Source organism: Carcharhinus amblyrhynchos, chromosome 34 (genome assembly GCF_965287045.1).
Source record: "Carcharhinus amblyrhynchos chromosome 34, sCarAmb.v2.hapA, whole genome shotgun sequence".
NCBI lineage: Eukaryota > Metazoa > Chordata > Chondrichthyes > Carcharhiniformes > Carcharhinidae > Carcharhinus > Carcharhinus amblyrhynchos.
In genome coordinates, this window is record NC_137357.1 from 428663 (window position 1) to 448275 (window position 19613).

Consider the following 19613-nt stretch of genomic DNA (forward strand, 5'->3'; position numbering starts at 1 on the left):
AAAGTTTCTTTACCCCCACAGTACTCAGTAGTTCCGCATTGATCCCGTCTTATGCGTTCCTTTCACAACAGATAAGTAAAATAATGCTGTCTGTGGCATACGCACGGGCTCTTAACCGCCATTGGGCCGTGACCATTCATCTCCGAAGCATACATTATAGTGTTAAATCGTATTTTATGAGATTTAACAGTGGGAGTGCCGCAGTGTAGGGATGTGACCTGTCCCACATGGTTTCTGCTTTGTGATTTCCTGCAGTATTTTCAGTGGTACATTACATTGAAAGTATCGGAGAGAATGTGCAGTGTGTATTTGATACAAAGAAACTGACAGTTGAACTGGAATATCATACAATTACTTGTGAAGTGATGACCTGCTTGTGGAAATGGTTGTAATTCTTAATCATTTTTCTTTTACTGTTTCAGATCACCGTCTTCAACAAATTCAGGATGTGACGTCCTCAGACATATGACTTAAATTAAAGGGGACACCCCTTCACTTTTCCACACATATCGCCATGTTGATTATGCTGTAACTGCAGATATAAATGTTGCTGTTGTTTAAAATTAATTGGACATTACTTCATGTTGTGCTTGATGAATTATGATTTTTCTCTTCGATTTGCATGAAAAAAGAAACGTTCCATTCAAGGAACAATGAAAAACAGCGGAGAATGTATTTCGAGCATTACACTGTCCATATTAATGCTGTTACATCGCATTGCATTGTGGAACGGAGTCACTGTTATGATTCAAAATTTATTGCAATATTGTCAAGTGCATTTGAAAATTATTTTGTAAAAAACTTTCCTACTTATGCCATTAAATAAAGATTAGAACTGATAAATATATGGTTTGGTTCCGTTATCTTAATTTACTGTAATCTAGATTGTCACTGAAGTGAGGGGGAGGGTCCACAGCATTTCCATAGCAAGTAAATACAACAGGATGTTGTATTCCATCGCTACCTCGAGCACCCGGGACCACTGAGGGCGCCGGGACACGTGAAGATGGTCGTCAGATTTCCAAGTTTCCTTTTCAATTTATTTCCTCAAACTTTATATCCAGTATTCCATGAGTTTTCATTTACTCCAGATAGGCCCCTACACTATCGCCCAGCAATTCTAAACATTCTTCGGTTGTTACCGTCATTAAAACAGAAATATTCATTCGCTGAGGCCGTCATTTTATAAGTACATAAATACAAGAAGTGTTGGTAAAACTGAACAGTTTAAACACAATTTTCCAAGAGGAGATTAAGAAAGGAATGTTTAAATGTAGGCCCTCCTCACTCACGCTGTTTTCAGCCTGCGAACGTGCTGTATTCCGCTGTGTGAGGTCCACAACTTACTTTCAATGAGACATTTGAAAAGTGATTTGCAGATGCATTTGTCCAGTGACGACCTCTAGCTGTTGGGGACAAAACATTAACTGTGTGGTATCAGGAACTATCTCGTCCTGGATCATGCCTGCCAACAACTAACAACAAGCAATCCATCCAAAAGCCCTATTCTTCCTGATATTATTCGGATCTGAACAAGCAAACGTCATAAAAAAGCTCGCCGTCCACCAAACATGCACAACCCTCCACCTAATCTGTCCCAATTTGCACAGCAATCAGAAAGCTTCGCATCATCCCTGAAAAATTGGCCAGCTTGAGTGACGAGCCGTCGATCAAATAGATTCTCCACTCACCCCGTCCCTTTGCCTGCAGTGTGCAGCGTTTAAAAGATGCACTGCAGCAAAACAACATGGTCACTTCCACAGCACAGTCCAAACCGAGAAATCTACCAGCTAGATGGACAAATTTGTAGAGATATTGGAACATCATCACAAATCATTATCTCTCCCAGCCACTCACCATCCTGACGTGGAAAAAAATATTGCCTTTCTTTCACTGCTGCTCAGGCAAAGTCCTGGAACCGACCCCCGAGCAGGACCTGCACCATATGGACTGCAGCAGTTCAAGAAAGCAGTCCATAATAGATTCTCAATGGTAATTAGCGATAGGCAGTGTATGGCAGCCGATACAAGAACACCATCACATGCAAACAACATCTAATGAAAATATTGCTGAGCGACATATATATTTCCAAATGCAATAATATTTACTCACATTTCATTTATCTTCCAGAATGACTCACATTTTTCAACATTTCCAGTAACAGAGCTTTAAGAATGTCTGATTCATTCTGATCCTCTGCTGACCTGTCAAAACCAGAACACTGCAACTCATCCATATCACCATTCGGTCAATGCTGATGGACCCAAATCAATCCAATCACTTTCGAACAACACTATGAATCTATTAGCAGCCTACACTGGACTGTACGCAGTGAAGGAAACTGGCCACCATCTTTCCGAGGGCAATTATTGATCCATAAAAACTGTTCAACTTGCCAATAATTCTCGCACCTCAAAAAATAATAATCTTTCATGCATTAGTTCAGTTTGTTTATTGATGAAGTTACTGTGAAATTCGTCTAATCGCCACAGTGGGGCGCCTGTCCTGGTGAATGCATCCAACCAGCACGTCTTTCAGAATGTGGAAGGAAGCCGGAGCACCCGAAGGAAACCCACGTAGAGGCGGGGAGAACGTGCAAGCTCCACAGAGAAGATCACTCAAGCCTGGAATTGAACCTGAGTCCCTGGAGCTGTGAGGCAGCAGTGATAATCACTGTGCCGCCCTTGATAATAACACAAATGTTCTTGTTATTATTAATAATATCGTCCATCATCGCTATTGTCGACGTCATTACCTACAAGATTATTCAACAATATTAATTTTCTCAGGGCGTTCAGTGGCACTGAGGCCTCCCAGCACCAGGGATCCAGGGCTAATTGCAGTCCCGGGTGACCGTGTAGGGTTTACACATCGTCCCGTTTTTGTGTGAGTTCCCTGTCACTGCGCAGTTTTCATCCCACAGTGCGGTTTAGGTTGAATGGCCTTGTTAAATTGTCCCTTGGTGTCGGACAGATTGGCGGGTTAAACATGTGTCACAGGGATGGGGCGCAGGTAGGATTGTTGTCCTGCAATCTCGATGGGCCGAATGGTCTCTTTCTACACTGTCGTGATTCTATGATTCTTGTTTCAATTATACTGCTGCTAATATTACTATTAATCATATAAACATGGGGTATCTGGACCCATTACCTCTGTTCTGATAAATGTCCTGTTCCAATAAGGAAGAATTTGATTCCTTTCTGATCAGTCAATAGACTGTGGTCCACACAACAGCCATCACAAGCTGCCGTTATCTGAATTCACATCCAGACCCATTATCGTCACCGTTAGCACCATGTCAGTGACCCACTTCACCCCTTTCCATCACACCTTTACCTCAAATAAGAATTCCCACTTGTTCAAGCTTCATGTCAACACCAAATACATCTTTGCGTCCCAGAAGCTTTCAGCATTTGGAAACATTTCGCTTCTCCCAGTTCTCAGTGTTTAATTCTGTGTACATTAACACCACTGTCTTTCATGTAAATCTTTCCATGCAAGATTAATAGAACATAGAACATAGAACACTACAGCACAAACAGGCCCTTCGGCCCACAAGTTGCGCCGACCACATCACCTACCAACCTACAGACCTATCTATAACCCTCAATCTCATTAAACCCCATATACTCATCCAGAAGTCTTTTAAAAGACCCCAGCGAGTTCGCCTCCACCACCACTGACGGCAGCCGATTCCATTCACTCACCACCCTCTGAGTGAAAAACTTACCCCTAACATCACTTCTGAACCTCCCTCCCCGCACCTTAAATCTGTGTCCTCTCGTAGCGACCATTTCAAACCGGGGAAATAGCCTCTGAGAGTCCACCCTATCTATTCCTCTCAACATTTTGTAAACTTCTATCAGGTCGCCTCTCAACCTTCGTCTCTCCAGGGAAAAGAGTCCCAGCTCCCTCAACCTAACTTCATAAGGCATGCCTCCCAGTCCAGGCAACATCCTTGTAAATCTCCTCTGCACCCTTTCAATAGCTTCTACATCTTTCCTATAGTGAGGCGACCAGAACTGCGCACAATACTCCAAATGAGGCCTGACAAGGGTCTTATAAAGTTCCAGCATTACCTCCCGACTCCTAAACTCAATCCCTCGATTAATGAAGGCCAGTACACCATACGCCTTCTTGACCACCTCCTCCACCTGCGAGGCCGATTTAAGAGTCCTGTGGACCCGGACCCCAAGATCCTTCTGCTCCTCAACACTACTCAGACTTCTGCCCTTAATAGTGTACTCGTTCATCCCGTTGGTTCTGCCAAAATGGACGACAACACATTTATCCGCGTTGAAGTCCATCTGCCACTTCTCCGCCCAGTCCTGCATCCTATCTATGTCCTGCTGCAACTTTTGCCATCCTTCCAGATCATCCACAACACCACCGACCTTCGTGTCATCAGCGAACTTACTTACCCATCCCTCCACTTCCTCATCCAGGTCATTTATGAAAATGACAAACAACAAGGGTCCCAGAACAGATCCTTGAGGCACTCCGCTGGTGACTGACCTCCATTCAGAAAAAGCCCCATCCACAACCACTCTCTGCCTTCTGCAGGCAAGCCAGTTCTGGATCCACAAGGCCAAAGGCCCTTGGATCCCATGCCCTCTCACCTTCTCAAGAAGTCTTGCATGGGGGACCTTATCAAACGCCTTGCTGAAGTCCATGTACACTACGTCCACGGCACTTCCTTCGTCAATGTGTTCAGTCACATTATCGAAGAACTCAACTAGGCTTGTAAGGCACGACCTGCCCTTGACAAATCCATGCTGACTATTCCTGATCATGTCAAACCTCTCCAAATGTTCGTAAATCTTGTCCCTCAGAAGCCTCTCCATCAGCTTACCAACCACTGAGGTCAGACTCACCGGTCGGTAATTTCCCGGGCTATCTCTGTTCCCTTTCTTAAAAATAGGAACTACATCCGCAATCCTCCAATCCTCTGGAACCTCTCCCGTCTCCATTGACGACGCAAAGATCATCGCCAGGGGCTCTGCAATCTCTTCCCTCGCCTCCCACAGTATCCTGGGGTACATCCCATCTGGTCCCGGCGACTTATCTACCTTGATAGAATTCAGAAGTTCCAACACATCCTCCTCCTTAATATTCACGTACTCAATCCTTTCCATCTGCTGCAAATCCATAACAAAATCTCCCAGATCGGCTTCCACCGTGAATACTGAGGCGAAGTACTCGTTAAGCACCTCCGCCATTTCTTCTGGTTCCACACAAACCTTTCCCCCCTCACCTTTTATCGGTCCTATCCCTTCTCTTCTTATCCTTTTACCTTTCACATATTTATAGAAGGCCTTGGGATTCTCCTTAATCTTACTCGCCAAGGTCTTCTCATGACCCCTTCTGGCTCTCCTAATTTCCCTTTTAAGTTCCCTCCTACAGTCCTTATACTCCTCAAGATCTTTAACATCTCCTAATTCCCTGAACCTCTTGTACACCTTCCTTTTCTTCCTGACTAGGTTCAACACATCCTTTGTGCACCACGGTTCCCTCGACCCACCAAAACCCCCTCGTCTCATCGGAACGTTGTCATTCAGAGCTCCAGACACACATTCCTTGAATATCTGCCACCTTCCTTCGGTACTTTTCCCTAAGAACGCCTCCTTCCAGTTTATTTGTCCAAGTAACTTCCTGACTTCTTCGTATCTCCCCTTACCCCAGACAAACACCTTCCTAGCCTGCCTGATCCTATCTCGTTCCAACGCAATTGTGAAGGAGATAGAATTATGGTCACCATATCCAAGATGCTCTCCTACCGAAAGATCCATCACCTGCCCTGGTTCATTCGCCAGTACCAGGTCAAGTACAGCCTCTCCCCTCGTAGGCTTGTCCACATACTGCGTCAGGAAACCCTCCTGAACACACCTAACAAACTCCTCCCCATCTATACCCCTTACCCTAGGGATATTCCAGTCGATGTTTGGGAAATTGAAGTCTCCCATCACGACAACTCTGTTATTAAAACATCTCTCCAGAATCTGTTTCCCTATTTGCACTTCAACTTCCCTGTCACTATTGGGCGGCCTATAGATTACACCCAGCAAAGTTTTTGACCCTTTGCTGTTCCTAACTTCCACCCACAGAGATTCTGTAGACAATCCCTCCACGACATCCTCTTTCTCTGTAGCCATGACACTATCCCTGATCAACAGTGCCACGCCACCACCCCTTCTGCCACCCTCCCTGTCCTTCCTGAAGCACCTGAAGCCTGGCACCTGAAGTACCCAGTCCTGTCCCTGAGACATCCAAGTCTCCGTAATGGCCACCACATCACAATCCCAAACAGCTATCCACGCCCTAAGCTCATCTACCTTATTCACTATACTCCTTGCATTAAAATATATACACTTCAGCCCCTCAGTCTGGGCATTTCCCATCTCCACCACCTGCCTAACCTCCCTCGCATACTGCCTGCGGTCCTCCCCTACCTGGGAGCGAACCTCCTCCGTCCCAGTTTCCCCAACACAGTTCCCTCCCCCCATCCTTTCTAGTTTAAAGTCCCCCCGGTAGCCTTAGCCAGTCTTCCCACCAAGATACTAGTCCCCCTGGTATTTAAGTGCCACCCGTCCCTACTATAGAGGTCCCACCTACCCCTAAAGAGGTCCCAGTGATCTAGGAACCGAAATCCCTGCGCTCTACACCAGTCCCTCAGCCACGCATTCACCCTCCACCTCATTTCATTTCTTCCCTCATTCTCCCGTGGCACAGGCAGCAATCCTGAGATTACTACCTTTGCTTTTCTCTTCCTCAGCTGCCTACCCAGTTCCCTATAGTCCTTTTTCACAAGTGCCTCCCTCTTCTTACCTACATCAGTAGTACCTATATGTACTACTACCTCCGGTTCCTCACCCTCCCCTTTCAGGATGTCTGGGACCCGCCCAGAGACATCCTGGATCCCAGCCCCAGGGAGACAAACCACCATCCGCGACTCCCTTCTACGTCCACAAAAACGCCTGTCTGCGCCCCTCACTGTGGAGTCCCCTATTAATACTACCTTTCTGCTTCCCTTTTTGATTTTTTGGCTCACTGGCTCAGCTCCAGAGAGCTGGCCATCGCTTCCTCCCTCAGATGAGCTGTCCCCCCCAGTAGTACTCAGGCCGGAGTACTTATTTTGAAGGGGGACATCCACCGGAGTGCTCCCCATCACCCGTGTTTTCCCCTTCCTAATGGTAACCCAAGTGCCCTCATCCCGTTGCCCTGGTGTGACTACCTGCTGGTAGCTCCTTTCTGGAGATTCCTGGAGTTAAGTTGCTCTCTTGCCTGTGCTGTCTTTTAATTTTCCAGGAACCAACATATCTTGCTGTTTAAAACAATCATTTTCTCTTTTCTTTCACTGTTCCAACTCCGTGCTGACTGATCAAAGCGAATATTGGGGATAATGGGTTTGCACTGCACAAGGAAAATCTTCATCAACCGGGTCAGCTTCTAAAACCGGCAGACAGAGGTGAAATTCACTCTGACATTTGGACAGTTGCTGCTGGAGGGAAGGATGGATGTGTTAGAGCAAGTGCAGGTGGTGTGTGCGTGTCGTGGAAAGAGGGAGGCGGCGCGCAGCAAGCAGGGACCGGAAGAAAGTAGATGAGCCTGAAAATCCGGGTTGGTGCTCTCAATGTTGGTGTCCAGAGGTCGAATTGAGCATGTTGTCGGGTCCAAGGGCCAATAAAATCGGAGTCAGCGGGTCGGTTCGGTGGGAAACAGAGGATTTGTTTTAATTCGTGTTATCCGCACCACAAATATTGGGAGTCCGTGTTTTGATTGTTTCTTGCGCAATTGCGAGAGTCGGGATTCAGGTTTCATATTGGGGAACAGATTGAAGTGTGAGTCACACAATATTTGGTGAGCCCCATGTGTTGGTGGCCCCATAATGGTTAGTTTTTTTTGCGTGTGTGATCGTTCCCATAGCTGGAGAGTTCACCTACTAATGAGTTCGGGGCTGGTGACCCCATTTCCATATTGATAAAGAGGTTTACCTTAGTGCTACACTGCTCAAGGCCTTCAGAGTGCAGCGAGAGTCCATGGGTTATTGTGTGAATCCTCACCCAATCAAATGGCATGTAAGATCAAAGAGTTGTCTCTAAAGGGAACAACCCCCATTTCACATTGTTCAGTTCTACAGCTGAGAACAATTTCATTCAGGAGGACAAGTAGAGGTAAGGAGTCAGAATAGGCAATTGTTTCATCAACGGCAGGTGAAAGTCACGTGGACCCCATTACAAATCCACTGACTGCAATGAACTCTGGATCCCTGATACTGTGAGGCCGCAGTGCCACTGTACCGCCCTGAGAAAATTAATATTGTTGAATAATCTTGATGGTAATGACGTCGACAATAATGATGATGGATAATATTATTAATAATAACAATAACATTTGTATTAATATTAAGGGTGGCACAGTGGTTAGCACTACTGCCTCACATCTCCAGGGACCCAGGTTCAATTCCCAGCTTGAGTCAACTTCCCTATGGAGTTTGCACGTTCTCCCGTGGGTTTCCTTCAGGTGTTCCGGTTTCCTCCCATATTCTGAAAGAAGTGCTGGTTAGATGCATTGACCTGGACAGGCGCCACACTGTGGCCATTAGAGAGATTTCACAGTAAATTCATCGATAAATAAACTGAACTAATGCATTAAAGATTATTATTTTTTGAGGTGCGAGAATTATTGGCAAGTTGAACAGTTATTATGGATCAATAATTACCCTTGGAAAGATGGTGGCCAGTTTCCTTCACTGCGTAGAGTGCAGGGTAGTCTGTTAATACATTCATGGTGTTGTTAGAAAGAGATTGGATTGATTTGGGTCCATCAACATTGACCGAATGGTGATATGGATGAGTTGCAAGGCTCTGGTTTTGACAGATCAGCAGAGGTTCAGAATGAATCAGACATTCCCAAAGCTCTGTTACTGGAAATGTTGAAAAATGTGAGTCACTCCGGAAGTTAAGTGAAATGTGAGTAATTATTATTGCATTAGGAAATATATATATCGGTCAGCAATATATTTATTAGATTTTGTTTGCATCTGATGGTGTTCTTGTATAAGCTGGCGTACACTACCTATCGCTAACTGCCACTGAGAATCTGTTCTGAACTGCATTCTTGAACTGCTGCAGTCCATATGGTGCAGGTCCTGCTGCGGGGTGGGGGATGGGAGGGGGGGGCGGTAGGGGTGCGGGGGTGGGAGTGATTTCCATGACTTTGCCAGAACAGCAGTAAAAGAGAGGCCTTTTTTTTCAACGTCAGGATGGTGAATGGCAGGGAGGCATAATAATTTGTGATGATGTCCCGATATCTCTACAAATTTACCCATCTAGCTGGTAGATTTCTCGGTTTGGACTGTGCTGTGGAAGTGACCATGTTGCTTTGCTGCAGTGCATCTTTTAAACGCTGCACGCTACAGGCAATGGGACGGGATGATTGGAGAATATATTTGATCGACGGCTCGTCACTCAAGCTGGCCAATTTTTTATGGATCATGCCAAGCTTTCTGAGTGCTGTGCAAATTGGTATGGATTCGGTCGAGGGTTCTGCATGTTTGGTGAACGGCGAGTTTTATTTTTGGCGTTTGCTTGTTTAGATCCGAATAATATCAAGAAGAATCGGGTTTCTGGATGGATTGCTTGCTGTTAGTTGTTGGCAGTAATGATCCAGGAGGAGATAGTTCCTGATACCACGCAGTTAATGTTTTGTTCCCAACAGTTAGAGGCCGTCACTACACAAACGAATCTGCAACTCACTTTTCAACTACTTTCAAGAAAATAAGTTGTTGACCACACGGAGATGAATATAACGCAGTCACCGGCAGAAAATAGCGCGAGTGAGGTGGGTCGACATTTAAACATTCCTTTCTTAATCTCCCCTTGGAAAATTGCGTTTAAATTGTTCAGTTTCAACAACACTTCTTGTATTTATGTACGTATAAAATGACGGACACAGCTAATGAATATTTCTGTTTTAATGACCGTAACAACCGAAGGGTCTTTAGAATTGTCGGGCGATAGTGTAGGTGCCTACCTGGAGGAAATGGAAACGAATGGATTACTGGACATAAAGTTTGATGAATTAAAATGAAAAGGAAATTTGGAAATCTGACTACCATCTTCACATATCCCGGCGCCCTCAGTGGTCCCGAGTGCTACCAGTAGTGCTGGGATACAGCATCCTGTTGTATTTAGTTGCTGGGGAAATGCTGTAGACCCCCCCCCCCTCACTTCAGTGACAATTTAGATTACAGTGAATGAAGATAACGGAAACAAATCATTTATTTATAAGTTCTAATCTTTATTTAATGGCATAAGAAGGAAAGTTTTTACAAAATAATTTTCCAATGCACTTGACAAATATTGCATCAAATCATGAGTCATAACAGTGACTCCGTCCCACAATGCAATGCGATGTAACAGCTTTAATATGGACAGTGCAATGCTCGAAATACATTCTCAGTTGTTTTTCATTGTTCATTGAATGGAAAGTTTTTTTTTCACGCAAAGCGAAGAGAGAAATCATAATTCAGCAAGCACAATATGAAGTAATGCCCAATTAATTTTAAACAACAGCAACATTTATATCTGGAGTTACAGCATATTCAACATGGCGATATTTGTGGAAATGTGAAGGGGTGTCCCCTTTAAATAAGTCATATGTCTGAGGACGTCACATCCTGAATTTGTTGATGACGATGACCTGAAACGGTAAAAGAAAAATGAGTGAGAATTACAACCATTTCCACAATCAGATCAACACTTCACAAGTACTTGTATTATATTCCAGTTCAACTGGCAGTTTCTTTCTATCAAATACATACTGCACATTCTCTCAGATGTTTTCAATGCAATGTACCACAGAAAATACTGCAGGAAATCTCAAAGCAGAAACCATGTGGGACAGGTCACATCCCTACACTGCCGGTCTCCCATTGGAAAATCTCATAAAATACGGTTTAACGCTATCATGTGTACTTCGGAGATGAATGGTCACTGTCCACTGGTGGTTACGAGTCCTTGCTTAAGCTACAGACAACATTATTTCACTCAGCTGTCATGAAAGGGACGCATAAAACGCGATCAATGCGGATCTCCTGAGTACTGTGGCGGTAAAGAAACTTGTCGTGAAATTTGGGCTAAAAATATCTGCTTTGTTTAATACAATTCGCGGCAGAAACTCAAACCAAATGCCAAATTATTATTTGATTGGCTGGAATTCACTTCAAACCAGAGCGATTATATTCCACACAAGAGGGCGGAAGGCTGCAGTAATATTCCGAAGTGATAATCAACTCAGAATGTTCTCTCAGCATTGGGATTCCATGAAGGACATCAGAAAGTGACCGGGATTTCCTGGTAATATCCATGGAATTCTAACTTTCAACCTGATGTCAAGTGTGATCCTCAAATTAGTGATCAACTAAACATTGCACTTTTGAGTAGGTGAATTTTAATGGTAGGTTGAAAATAAGTTTTCACAGCCCCTCAGCTGGAGCTAGTTCATTAGAAAGCAGGATTAATGCAGCTTCAGAAGCTATGGGACAAAAACAGAAATCTCCTTCACTGTGACCTTGTCTGGAGCTTCCTGAAACATGGAGTCACAAGGACTGAGCTTGATGGAATGATGTAATTTAATTTACAGGTTCATTTCGATCCGAATGTCTAATGTAAAGGGTAATTTAAATCTAAATGATGATTATAATTTTAGGAGGAAAGTCTAAATAGTTTGGCGCTACGTGCATTTGGTATTCAAAAGAATGAGAGGTGATCTCATTGAAACATAGGATTGTAACGGGAATTGACAGGGTAAATGCTGAGAGGATGCCGTCCCAATTAAAGATTCGAGCGCCAGACTGAGGAGTCTCAGTATTAAGGGGCACCAACATAAGACATCAACATTTGCAGGATTTTCTCCTCTTAGTGGGTGGTGAATCTTGGCACAGAGAGCTGTGGAGACAGAGTCCCTGTGCACAGTTAAGGCTGAGATAGGCAGATTGTTGATGAATAAATGAATCAAGGGTGACGGGGAAGGGGGAAGAGAGTCAATGTGATGAATGTCTGATCAGTCATGATCCGGTGAAGGAGGAACCAGGCTCGAGGGGCTGAACGGCCTAAACATGTTGCAATTTCTTATTAAATTATTTTATACTGATCCCAATCGACTTTCTACGAAGCGGAACATTTAATGATTTATCTCACCCAGAGTGCCGAGGTCACCGCTGGAACTTGTCAAAGTGAAGATACCGTCAGGGCGCCGGTTCAGCAGCAAGTGCCCACTCTGGGAGTCAATGGTTCCAGTCTCAGCGTCGTCATAGTCCGTCAAAGCAGGAGCTGAGAAGTAATAGCATTTGATTATAGCAATATATAGCTGAGACATAATAGCAATTAATTAGTAATAAAGGACAGTTAGAATCATACCCTTAAATGCCTATTATCTCAACAATTATGGGACAGAAAGAAGTGTATCTCTCATGGTGTGGAAATCACTGAGTTTGGGCTCATAGAGTTATTAGGCTAAATTTTGCCGTAGTATTTTCAAAATTTCGTTCAATATACTCACCTTGCTAATTCACCAATCCCATAAACCCACACACATTTGACAGCCCAAAATGGCTTCTGGGAAATGCATAGAAGTTTAAAAAGAAAAACATTAAAATGGCGTTTTTTTTTCGAAAGAAAGCAAACGTCATTTAAATTTCTGGGAACTACCATAAGACTTTGTTTCAGGCTTTGAGATTCTGTAACTGAAATTATGCTGAAATATCTGAGCTACCTGGCACTGTCATTTCATGGTGTGCACGTCATTGTGCACACATTTGGAGATTTCAGAAGCTATTTTACATATTACAGAGTGAGAAGACTCGGGAGGAATAGGTAGGATGTGAACTTCGACCTACCCGGAATAGAGGAGGATTCCACTTCAGGATATTCTGATCCAGGATCCGTGTCTCCCAAACTGTGACTGGTGTAATATTCAATCTGATTGAAGGAGTCAATGCTTGAAGAAACTGGTAAGCACAAAATAATTGGCTATTAGGCAAATTGTTTGCGGTTGATTCATTACGTTTTTGTGATGATAAAGAACGATTCAGAAAGTCGAAGTCGATATCGCAACAATGTCAACGCCACTGTGACAATGTCCTGATCGTGGCACCAGTTTGGGAGAACAGTGAGCAGCCTGACTGCAGTGGTTTAAGGGGAAGAGCCAGCGTCACATTACTGGGGCAACTATGGATGGATTAATGATGTCACTCTGGTTCTGAACAGTCCAATGTGTGAGATATCAGTGAACAGAAAATAATGTGAAGAACAAATCTGTTCCGGCTGGGTCAGAGGACTGGGTTTTCTGATACAGAATCCCTTCCCACTGCCATATTGTTTCACTGTCTTTTATCTCCAGAGATGAAAACCCATCAGGAGTGAAAATAAGTCATGGAGGTCGCAGGCAAGACACAAAAAAAAACAGAACTAGTCTAAATTGGAGCATTATTTTCATTCTGTTCAGTCATTCCGGATAAATCTCAGTCCTCGATACTGCTAACATTCTTGAAAATTATGTTCAAACCTCCCCTGTTTCCTGTAGCCTTTCAACAACATCATGCTCAGACTCATACAATCCACTCCACTATCTGGTTGATTTTTACCTTCGCTTTTTGCGACATGTTGGTTATATATATAAACGCCACATACTTTGTGGATGCTGGGAATCGGAAAGAAAAACCGCAAAAAGTAGACAAAGTCAGCCAGGCTGGCGTGAAGAAAAGGCATAAAAACGCACTGTTGAACTTATTTCTCTCTCCAGCCCTTCTGAGATGGCCAACATTTCCTTCTCTTTTCTTTACTTTAAAAATGAACCTAGTGTTTGTTTTGGCTTCACTGAACTTTCTTGGATACATTTTGCATCGAGTCATTTTTGGGCCATTGCATTTCAGTACATTTTATGAGGTATTTTACTGATATTGCACTCCATGGCAAGAGGTAGAATTGCATTTCTATCTCACTGTGTTTTAGTTTATCTCTTGCTTTTGTTGACGTTCATTTTTTTCAATGGTATGTCATTACAGCAAGTGTGTTAACGTTTTCTTATAATTTCCTTCAGTGCTTGTCAGACCAGCAAAATTTACTACCACTGTGAAAATGTGTTTGCAAACCTTAAATTATTGCAATAAATCATAAACATGTGATCCCAGTACCTATTTGTGTAGAACACCAACTCTAATCTTCTTCCGACTATCGAAACATTTACCCCATAAATTAATAGATTATTACAGCAAACTCGTTCTAATTTTAAGATCGCCCCATGATTCTGTACACAGGGAGCAAACACTTGCATATAATGTAATTTACTGCCTAACTGATGAATCCTCCTTAGCGATGCAGTTTTTAAGTGCATTCACTATTGCAAATTATAAACACACAAAACATTTTGGGTTTTGCACTATTCCACTGTTAATAGCAAGAAAGTAAGAAACAAAAAAAAACGCAGGAACTTAACTTTGCCAATTTTCTCAAGGGGTGAAATAGTGCTCAGGTCTACCCTCAATAGAATATTGGCCATGGATGACAGTTCCTATGAAATGTCATATCACCTGTAGTACAACACCTTCTCAGCACTGCAAATCGTGTCAGACTTGATTTACTGGACCGAGTTCTGGAATGGAACTTGGACCTGGAAACATCTGAGTCAGAAGCAAGATTGCCATGTTCTAAAATGGAGCTCACCGTTATATTCTGTACCCATTCATTTGTGTATGAGCTTGTTGTTTCACAAACGAATTTTGGACAACTGGAATAATGCATATATGGTGTTAATCATAATTTGCCAGTTGCCATTTGTACGATTTTCATGCTGTTATTATCTGAGAGATCCGGTCATGAAAGGTGTACTGATTGTTCTTTATAATTTTTGACATGCAGATATGTTTTCCTCACTCTGTCGGAATTGGATTAATGTTCCTGCTAATAATGCTCAGCAGATTCATGTATATTTTCCTTTTCCACGTTCCTTTTTCCTTTCTAATCATGGTGTCAATGTTTGTTCCCCATCAGTAGTGTAGAATTACACTCCTTACTAATGATTCGGTGAAAAATCGCAATGGTTCCTGTTGTAGATTTTTCCTTTCTTTGAAAATGCATGGATGAAAAAAAAGATCCTAATGCGTTTGGTGCAAATGGCTCTTTTTTTGTAAATCGACCATCGCTATTCAAATCCTCTGCCGTCGCATGTTTAAGGGTTATCATGATACAAAATGCAGAAAAGAAATATTGTTTAATATTTCTGGCATTTCAGTATTTTTGTTTGCTATTAAAACAGTTCTTGTTGAAAGCAAGTGAAGTATTTCTGAATTGCCAAACTTATTTCTGCATTCATTGGATATTGTCTTATTACATTTAACCACCTATGAATCACTGTTTTATTTGTCTTTGCCAACTTAACTAATTGTGTTCTCTCTCCTTCGCTGTTCGTCACCTCCCTTACCCTGGATTGCTGTCCACAAAATACAACACTTCCCCCCGCCACCTCCCCCAACCCCCACCCTCTCCACACGCGCTATCCTTTCTTGTTCTGGCTGTTTACTGGTTTGCATTGTTTTCTTTTTTTCTTTTTGTTCAATGAAAATATGTGTTGCCCTTGCTTCGGCTGAAACTCATTTTAAGACTGTCAATATAAGGTGTAAAAAACCTGATTGTACTCCCGGCATTCCTTCAGGTAACACTGTCCCTGTAATTCAATATCAGCAGTAATGTTATCGATTGATTTATGTTCAATCAAACAGTGTATCCATGGTGATTTAAAACTGAACCTTGATGGTCGAAAGGAGTAGCCCATTTGGATTCAGGAAACAACTAATCTGCTCGCTATTTTTACACAGGTGACAAAAAACCCTCTTCAGCAGTAACGCAGAATGGAAATCTAATCAAATCCCTTAATCCTCTAAAACCAACTGATGCTTTGTGACAATTCTCCTTTCCATTTCAAGGATGAGGAAATCGTGTTATCAACCAATCAGTGCACTGACGGTTAAGGGAGGGTAACCTGAAATTTTCAGTGTCCATTGAGTTTGAAATGAAATAAAAATACAAACCTGAGAGACGGGACTGAGTGGAAACATTGCCAGGCGGAATGTCATCTATTTCTTCATAAATGGCTTGGTTCAAACCAGAAGGTGGATCCCGGACGCCAGTTGAAGGCCCTGCTGCAGGGGGATTGAGACTGTTAGTATATTGCTGGATTTACAATTAGAAATATAGTTCCTCATTGGCACTGATTTCACACCTCACTATTTGCTGAGGCAAAAAAAAAAAATGAACCAGGGTCCGGAGAGGTTTTCCTTGTTTCTCTGGATCATGAATAAAGTGATGATACCACTGCCTCATCACAAGGGGAACTGAATCATTTACAGCCAATATAGTCGGCAAATAAGATATCGGTCAAGAATACTCGGTGCACGTTCAGATAGAGGCTGTAATTTTGTTTATCTCTTGAAAACTAGTGGTACACAAGGCAATATTTCACCAAATTCCTTAAACACGTTTTAATATCGAACAGATCGCCATCTTGCCAGCAGAACAAATACGAATCTATCCTTCCCCCACTGCCTGACATTATTGCCTTGGAAGTACTTCGCAGGTTGTCTGTGGTCTCAGGACCCAAAACTGAAGCTTCTGTCTCAGAAAGAGTGAAGCTACTCACTGTGCATCCAGCATTGAACCTGCAGTTCTCCAGTATTGGTTTTGCTGGGGTGACAATTTGCACCGATGGTTGGGGAAATTCATCTTAAAAAGTATCACATCACATCTCAAAATGGATTGAATTCGGTTAGAGAGGTTAACACTGGACATAACTCGGGAAGCACAGGTTTGCAACAGATAGTAAATTGAGCTGAAATACAAGTTACCAAATATTTACTAATCTCAAAGTGCAACGTGTTTGAATTCAAATTTTTGGATTATTTTTAGAACAATGAAACGCATTTCGAGTCTCAGAGACGAGTGGATGAACCAGGAATATAAATGTAGATAAATCCCTCACTTAAATGTTATGTTTCGCTCTTTGCCAAGCAGTTTGGAAGAAACCATTGGCTGGATAATTTTTTTCTTACATGGACAGGAGACATTCTGCGGGAACCAGCGTAGAAGAGAATCCCCTCGGGGGTTTGAAACAGTTATTGATGTTTCAGTGTAAGTTCAGGGATATGATTCGAGCCTTACCTTTCATTGTTGATCTCCTCCTCATTACTGCCAAAAGGGCGATTAATTCACAGATCAACAGGACACCGAGTGATATGCAGATCACCAGAGGGATGGAAGTGTTTTCATCATCATGACCTAATGAAATATTCAAGAAAGTATGTTCAGGTCAAGTTCCGCATTGTTTCTTAATGCCTACATGACTATCAATTGACAAAACTCTGCCAATGTTAATATGCCCCAGTTGTGCATCTGAACATAAAATTAACATGAGTTGTTAATACTATTTATTAATAAGAAATACCTGAAGGTGTTGGTGATAAATCGGGACCTGGTGAAGATATGGGAAAAAAGACACAATTATTTGGGTTGATGGTTAGAAAGATATCTGAACACATGATTCAAATTCAGAAAACAAGGACGGACCACCGTCACACAGTCCCAAACCACACCGCTCAGTGGGACACTTACCGGAACAAATCACACTGGCATCTTCCTTGTGATCACAGTCAGACTGAGCTAATGATGAAGGGCAGTCAAACAGAAAGGATTCACTTCCGGTACACTTCACGTCATCCAGCCAGATAGTACCGTTACCCTGCCCAAAGGCGGCCCCTCCTGTGGCCTCGAGAGCAGAGCCACAGCCCAGCTGTCTGCAGACAACACTGGCATCGTTCAAATCCCAGGAATCATCACACACCGTGCCCCAGGCTCTATTACACCATATCTCCACTCTCCCGGAGCAATTCGTGTTACCTCCAGCCAAACGCAAACTTTGCCCTAAATTGGTCAAATAACATATCAGTCATGGCATAGCACAAATGACGAATCAAATGCACTTTTTAAAATTAAGAATGTGAAATAACCTGATTCTCGCTTGCAGCCGTTGAGATTTTCCTGTTCTTTCTTTGGTGTGTCTCCCCCTGTTGATAAGACAAACATGTTGACTCCATGAGCTACACCAATATTTCAAATCTCACCTGTAAGCAGAATGATTGATTGTGTCACCTGAACAAACGACACCTGCATCTTCCCCATGATCACAGTTGTGTTGACCCCACGGGTCTGCCTGGCACTGCCAAAGGGTCGACTCGTGTGAAAGGCATTCCATCTCATCCAACCAAATCGGTCCTGATCCTACTCCGAATGAACCAGCATAATAGTCGATGGAAACGAGTGTGCCGCAATCTAACTGTTTACAGATCACTGCTGCATCATGCCGATCCAGTTTCTCCGAGCAAACTGTTCCCCATGTCCCATTATAGAGCACCTCCACTCTCCCCTCACAGCGATGTGTTCCCTTCACCAAACGCAGCTCTTTGTGCTCTGTCAATGAGATATGAAATATCCAGTTGATTCAATGATCAATTCTGTATTCAGAGTGCAATGTATAATATACGTTGTGCCAGTGGAACTCATGGTTTACCGGTACTATTTTACAACATTCACAGGGGGGAAAAAAATACACAACTGAAATCAAACGATATAACCACAAGTAAGCAACATTGAATTTCAATCGAAATATTTGTGTGATGGAGAAAAAGAGGAGCTTTTTGTGCTAATTAGACAGAGTCTGGTAAGTAGATCTCTGGATACATGTGACATAAAGGGTTAAAAATGCACTGACATAGGAAATGAATGACAAAGAGACAGAAGGGAACACATCAAAACAGACTGGACCACTCATTTGTCAATATTTCAGTCCAGAACAAATAACACAAACAGGGTTTGGCCGAATGACCTTCGTAACCGCTGTTCACCTGCTATTCAGGAATATATCTTACTTATGAAGCTTCATTAATAAGTGCAGAAAATGGGATCGTTACCAGAGCACATGATGTTCACATCTTCTTTATGATTACAGTCGTGATTACCCCACAGAGCATGGGGACATTCCCAGAGAAATGATTCATTCCCAGAACATTGCAGCTCATCCAACCAAATTGGGTTTGTGTCTGGTCCAGTCGAAGTGGGGAGAGGAAGCCGCAATGCATTTCCACAACCCAACTGTTTGCAAACCACATCCGCGTCTTTCAGATCCCAGGAATCATCACAAACTGAGCCCCAGATCCCATTGTGATAGATCTCCAATCTCCCAGCACATCGGCTTTCACCATCAGAGAGCCTTAACTGCCTGCGTCCTAATAGAAAATATACAGTGTCATGTTATACTTTCAATATGTTAACCTCATTGCTAAATTGAAACTACTGGGTAATATGGTAATAAATGAGAACCTATATGTTAGGTGGTGTTGACAGTTAAATGAATCTAAACAGTAGGAAACCTGTTCCATCTTACACAAAATAAGAAAGGTCGTGTATAAATATATATTTCAGGTATTCCTAACAACCTCTCTAACGTTTTAGGGATTGTATCTAACCCATTCTCAGTGGTATTCTTTGCTTTCACATTTAAGAGTG

The 19613-nt window shown here is 42.8% G+C and overlaps 2 protein-coding genes across 2 annotated transcripts in view; one reads left to right on the forward strand and one right to left on the reverse strand.

Moving 5' to 3' along the window:
• The window catches only part of LOC145361198 (scavenger receptor cysteine-rich type 1 protein M130-like), a 43592-nt gene extending 43123 nt beyond the window's left edge, over nucleotides 1–469 (forward strand). The window contains exon 11 of the mRNA XM_080216838.1: nucleotides 423–469. Coding sequence (XP_080072964.1) covers nucleotides 423–469 — 47 coding nt within the window. The remainder of the gene's footprint in view (nucleotides 1–422) is intronic.
• The window catches only part of LOC145361219 (scavenger receptor cysteine-rich type 1 protein M130-like), a 237407-nt gene extending 218352 nt beyond the window's left edge, over nucleotides 1–19055 (reverse strand). Inside the window, exons 1-3 of the mRNA XM_080216856.1 lie at nucleotides 19019–19055; nucleotides 18201–18518; nucleotides 17664–17972 (exon numbers count right to left, since the gene is read on the reverse strand). Coding sequence (XP_080072982.1) covers nucleotides 17664–17972; nucleotides 18201–18518; nucleotides 19019–19028 — 637 coding nt within the window. The 5' untranslated portion in view covers nucleotides 19029–19055. The remainder of the gene's footprint in view (nucleotides 1–17663; nucleotides 17973–18200; nucleotides 18519–19018) is intronic.
• Nucleotides 19056–19613: the final 558 nt, after the last annotated feature.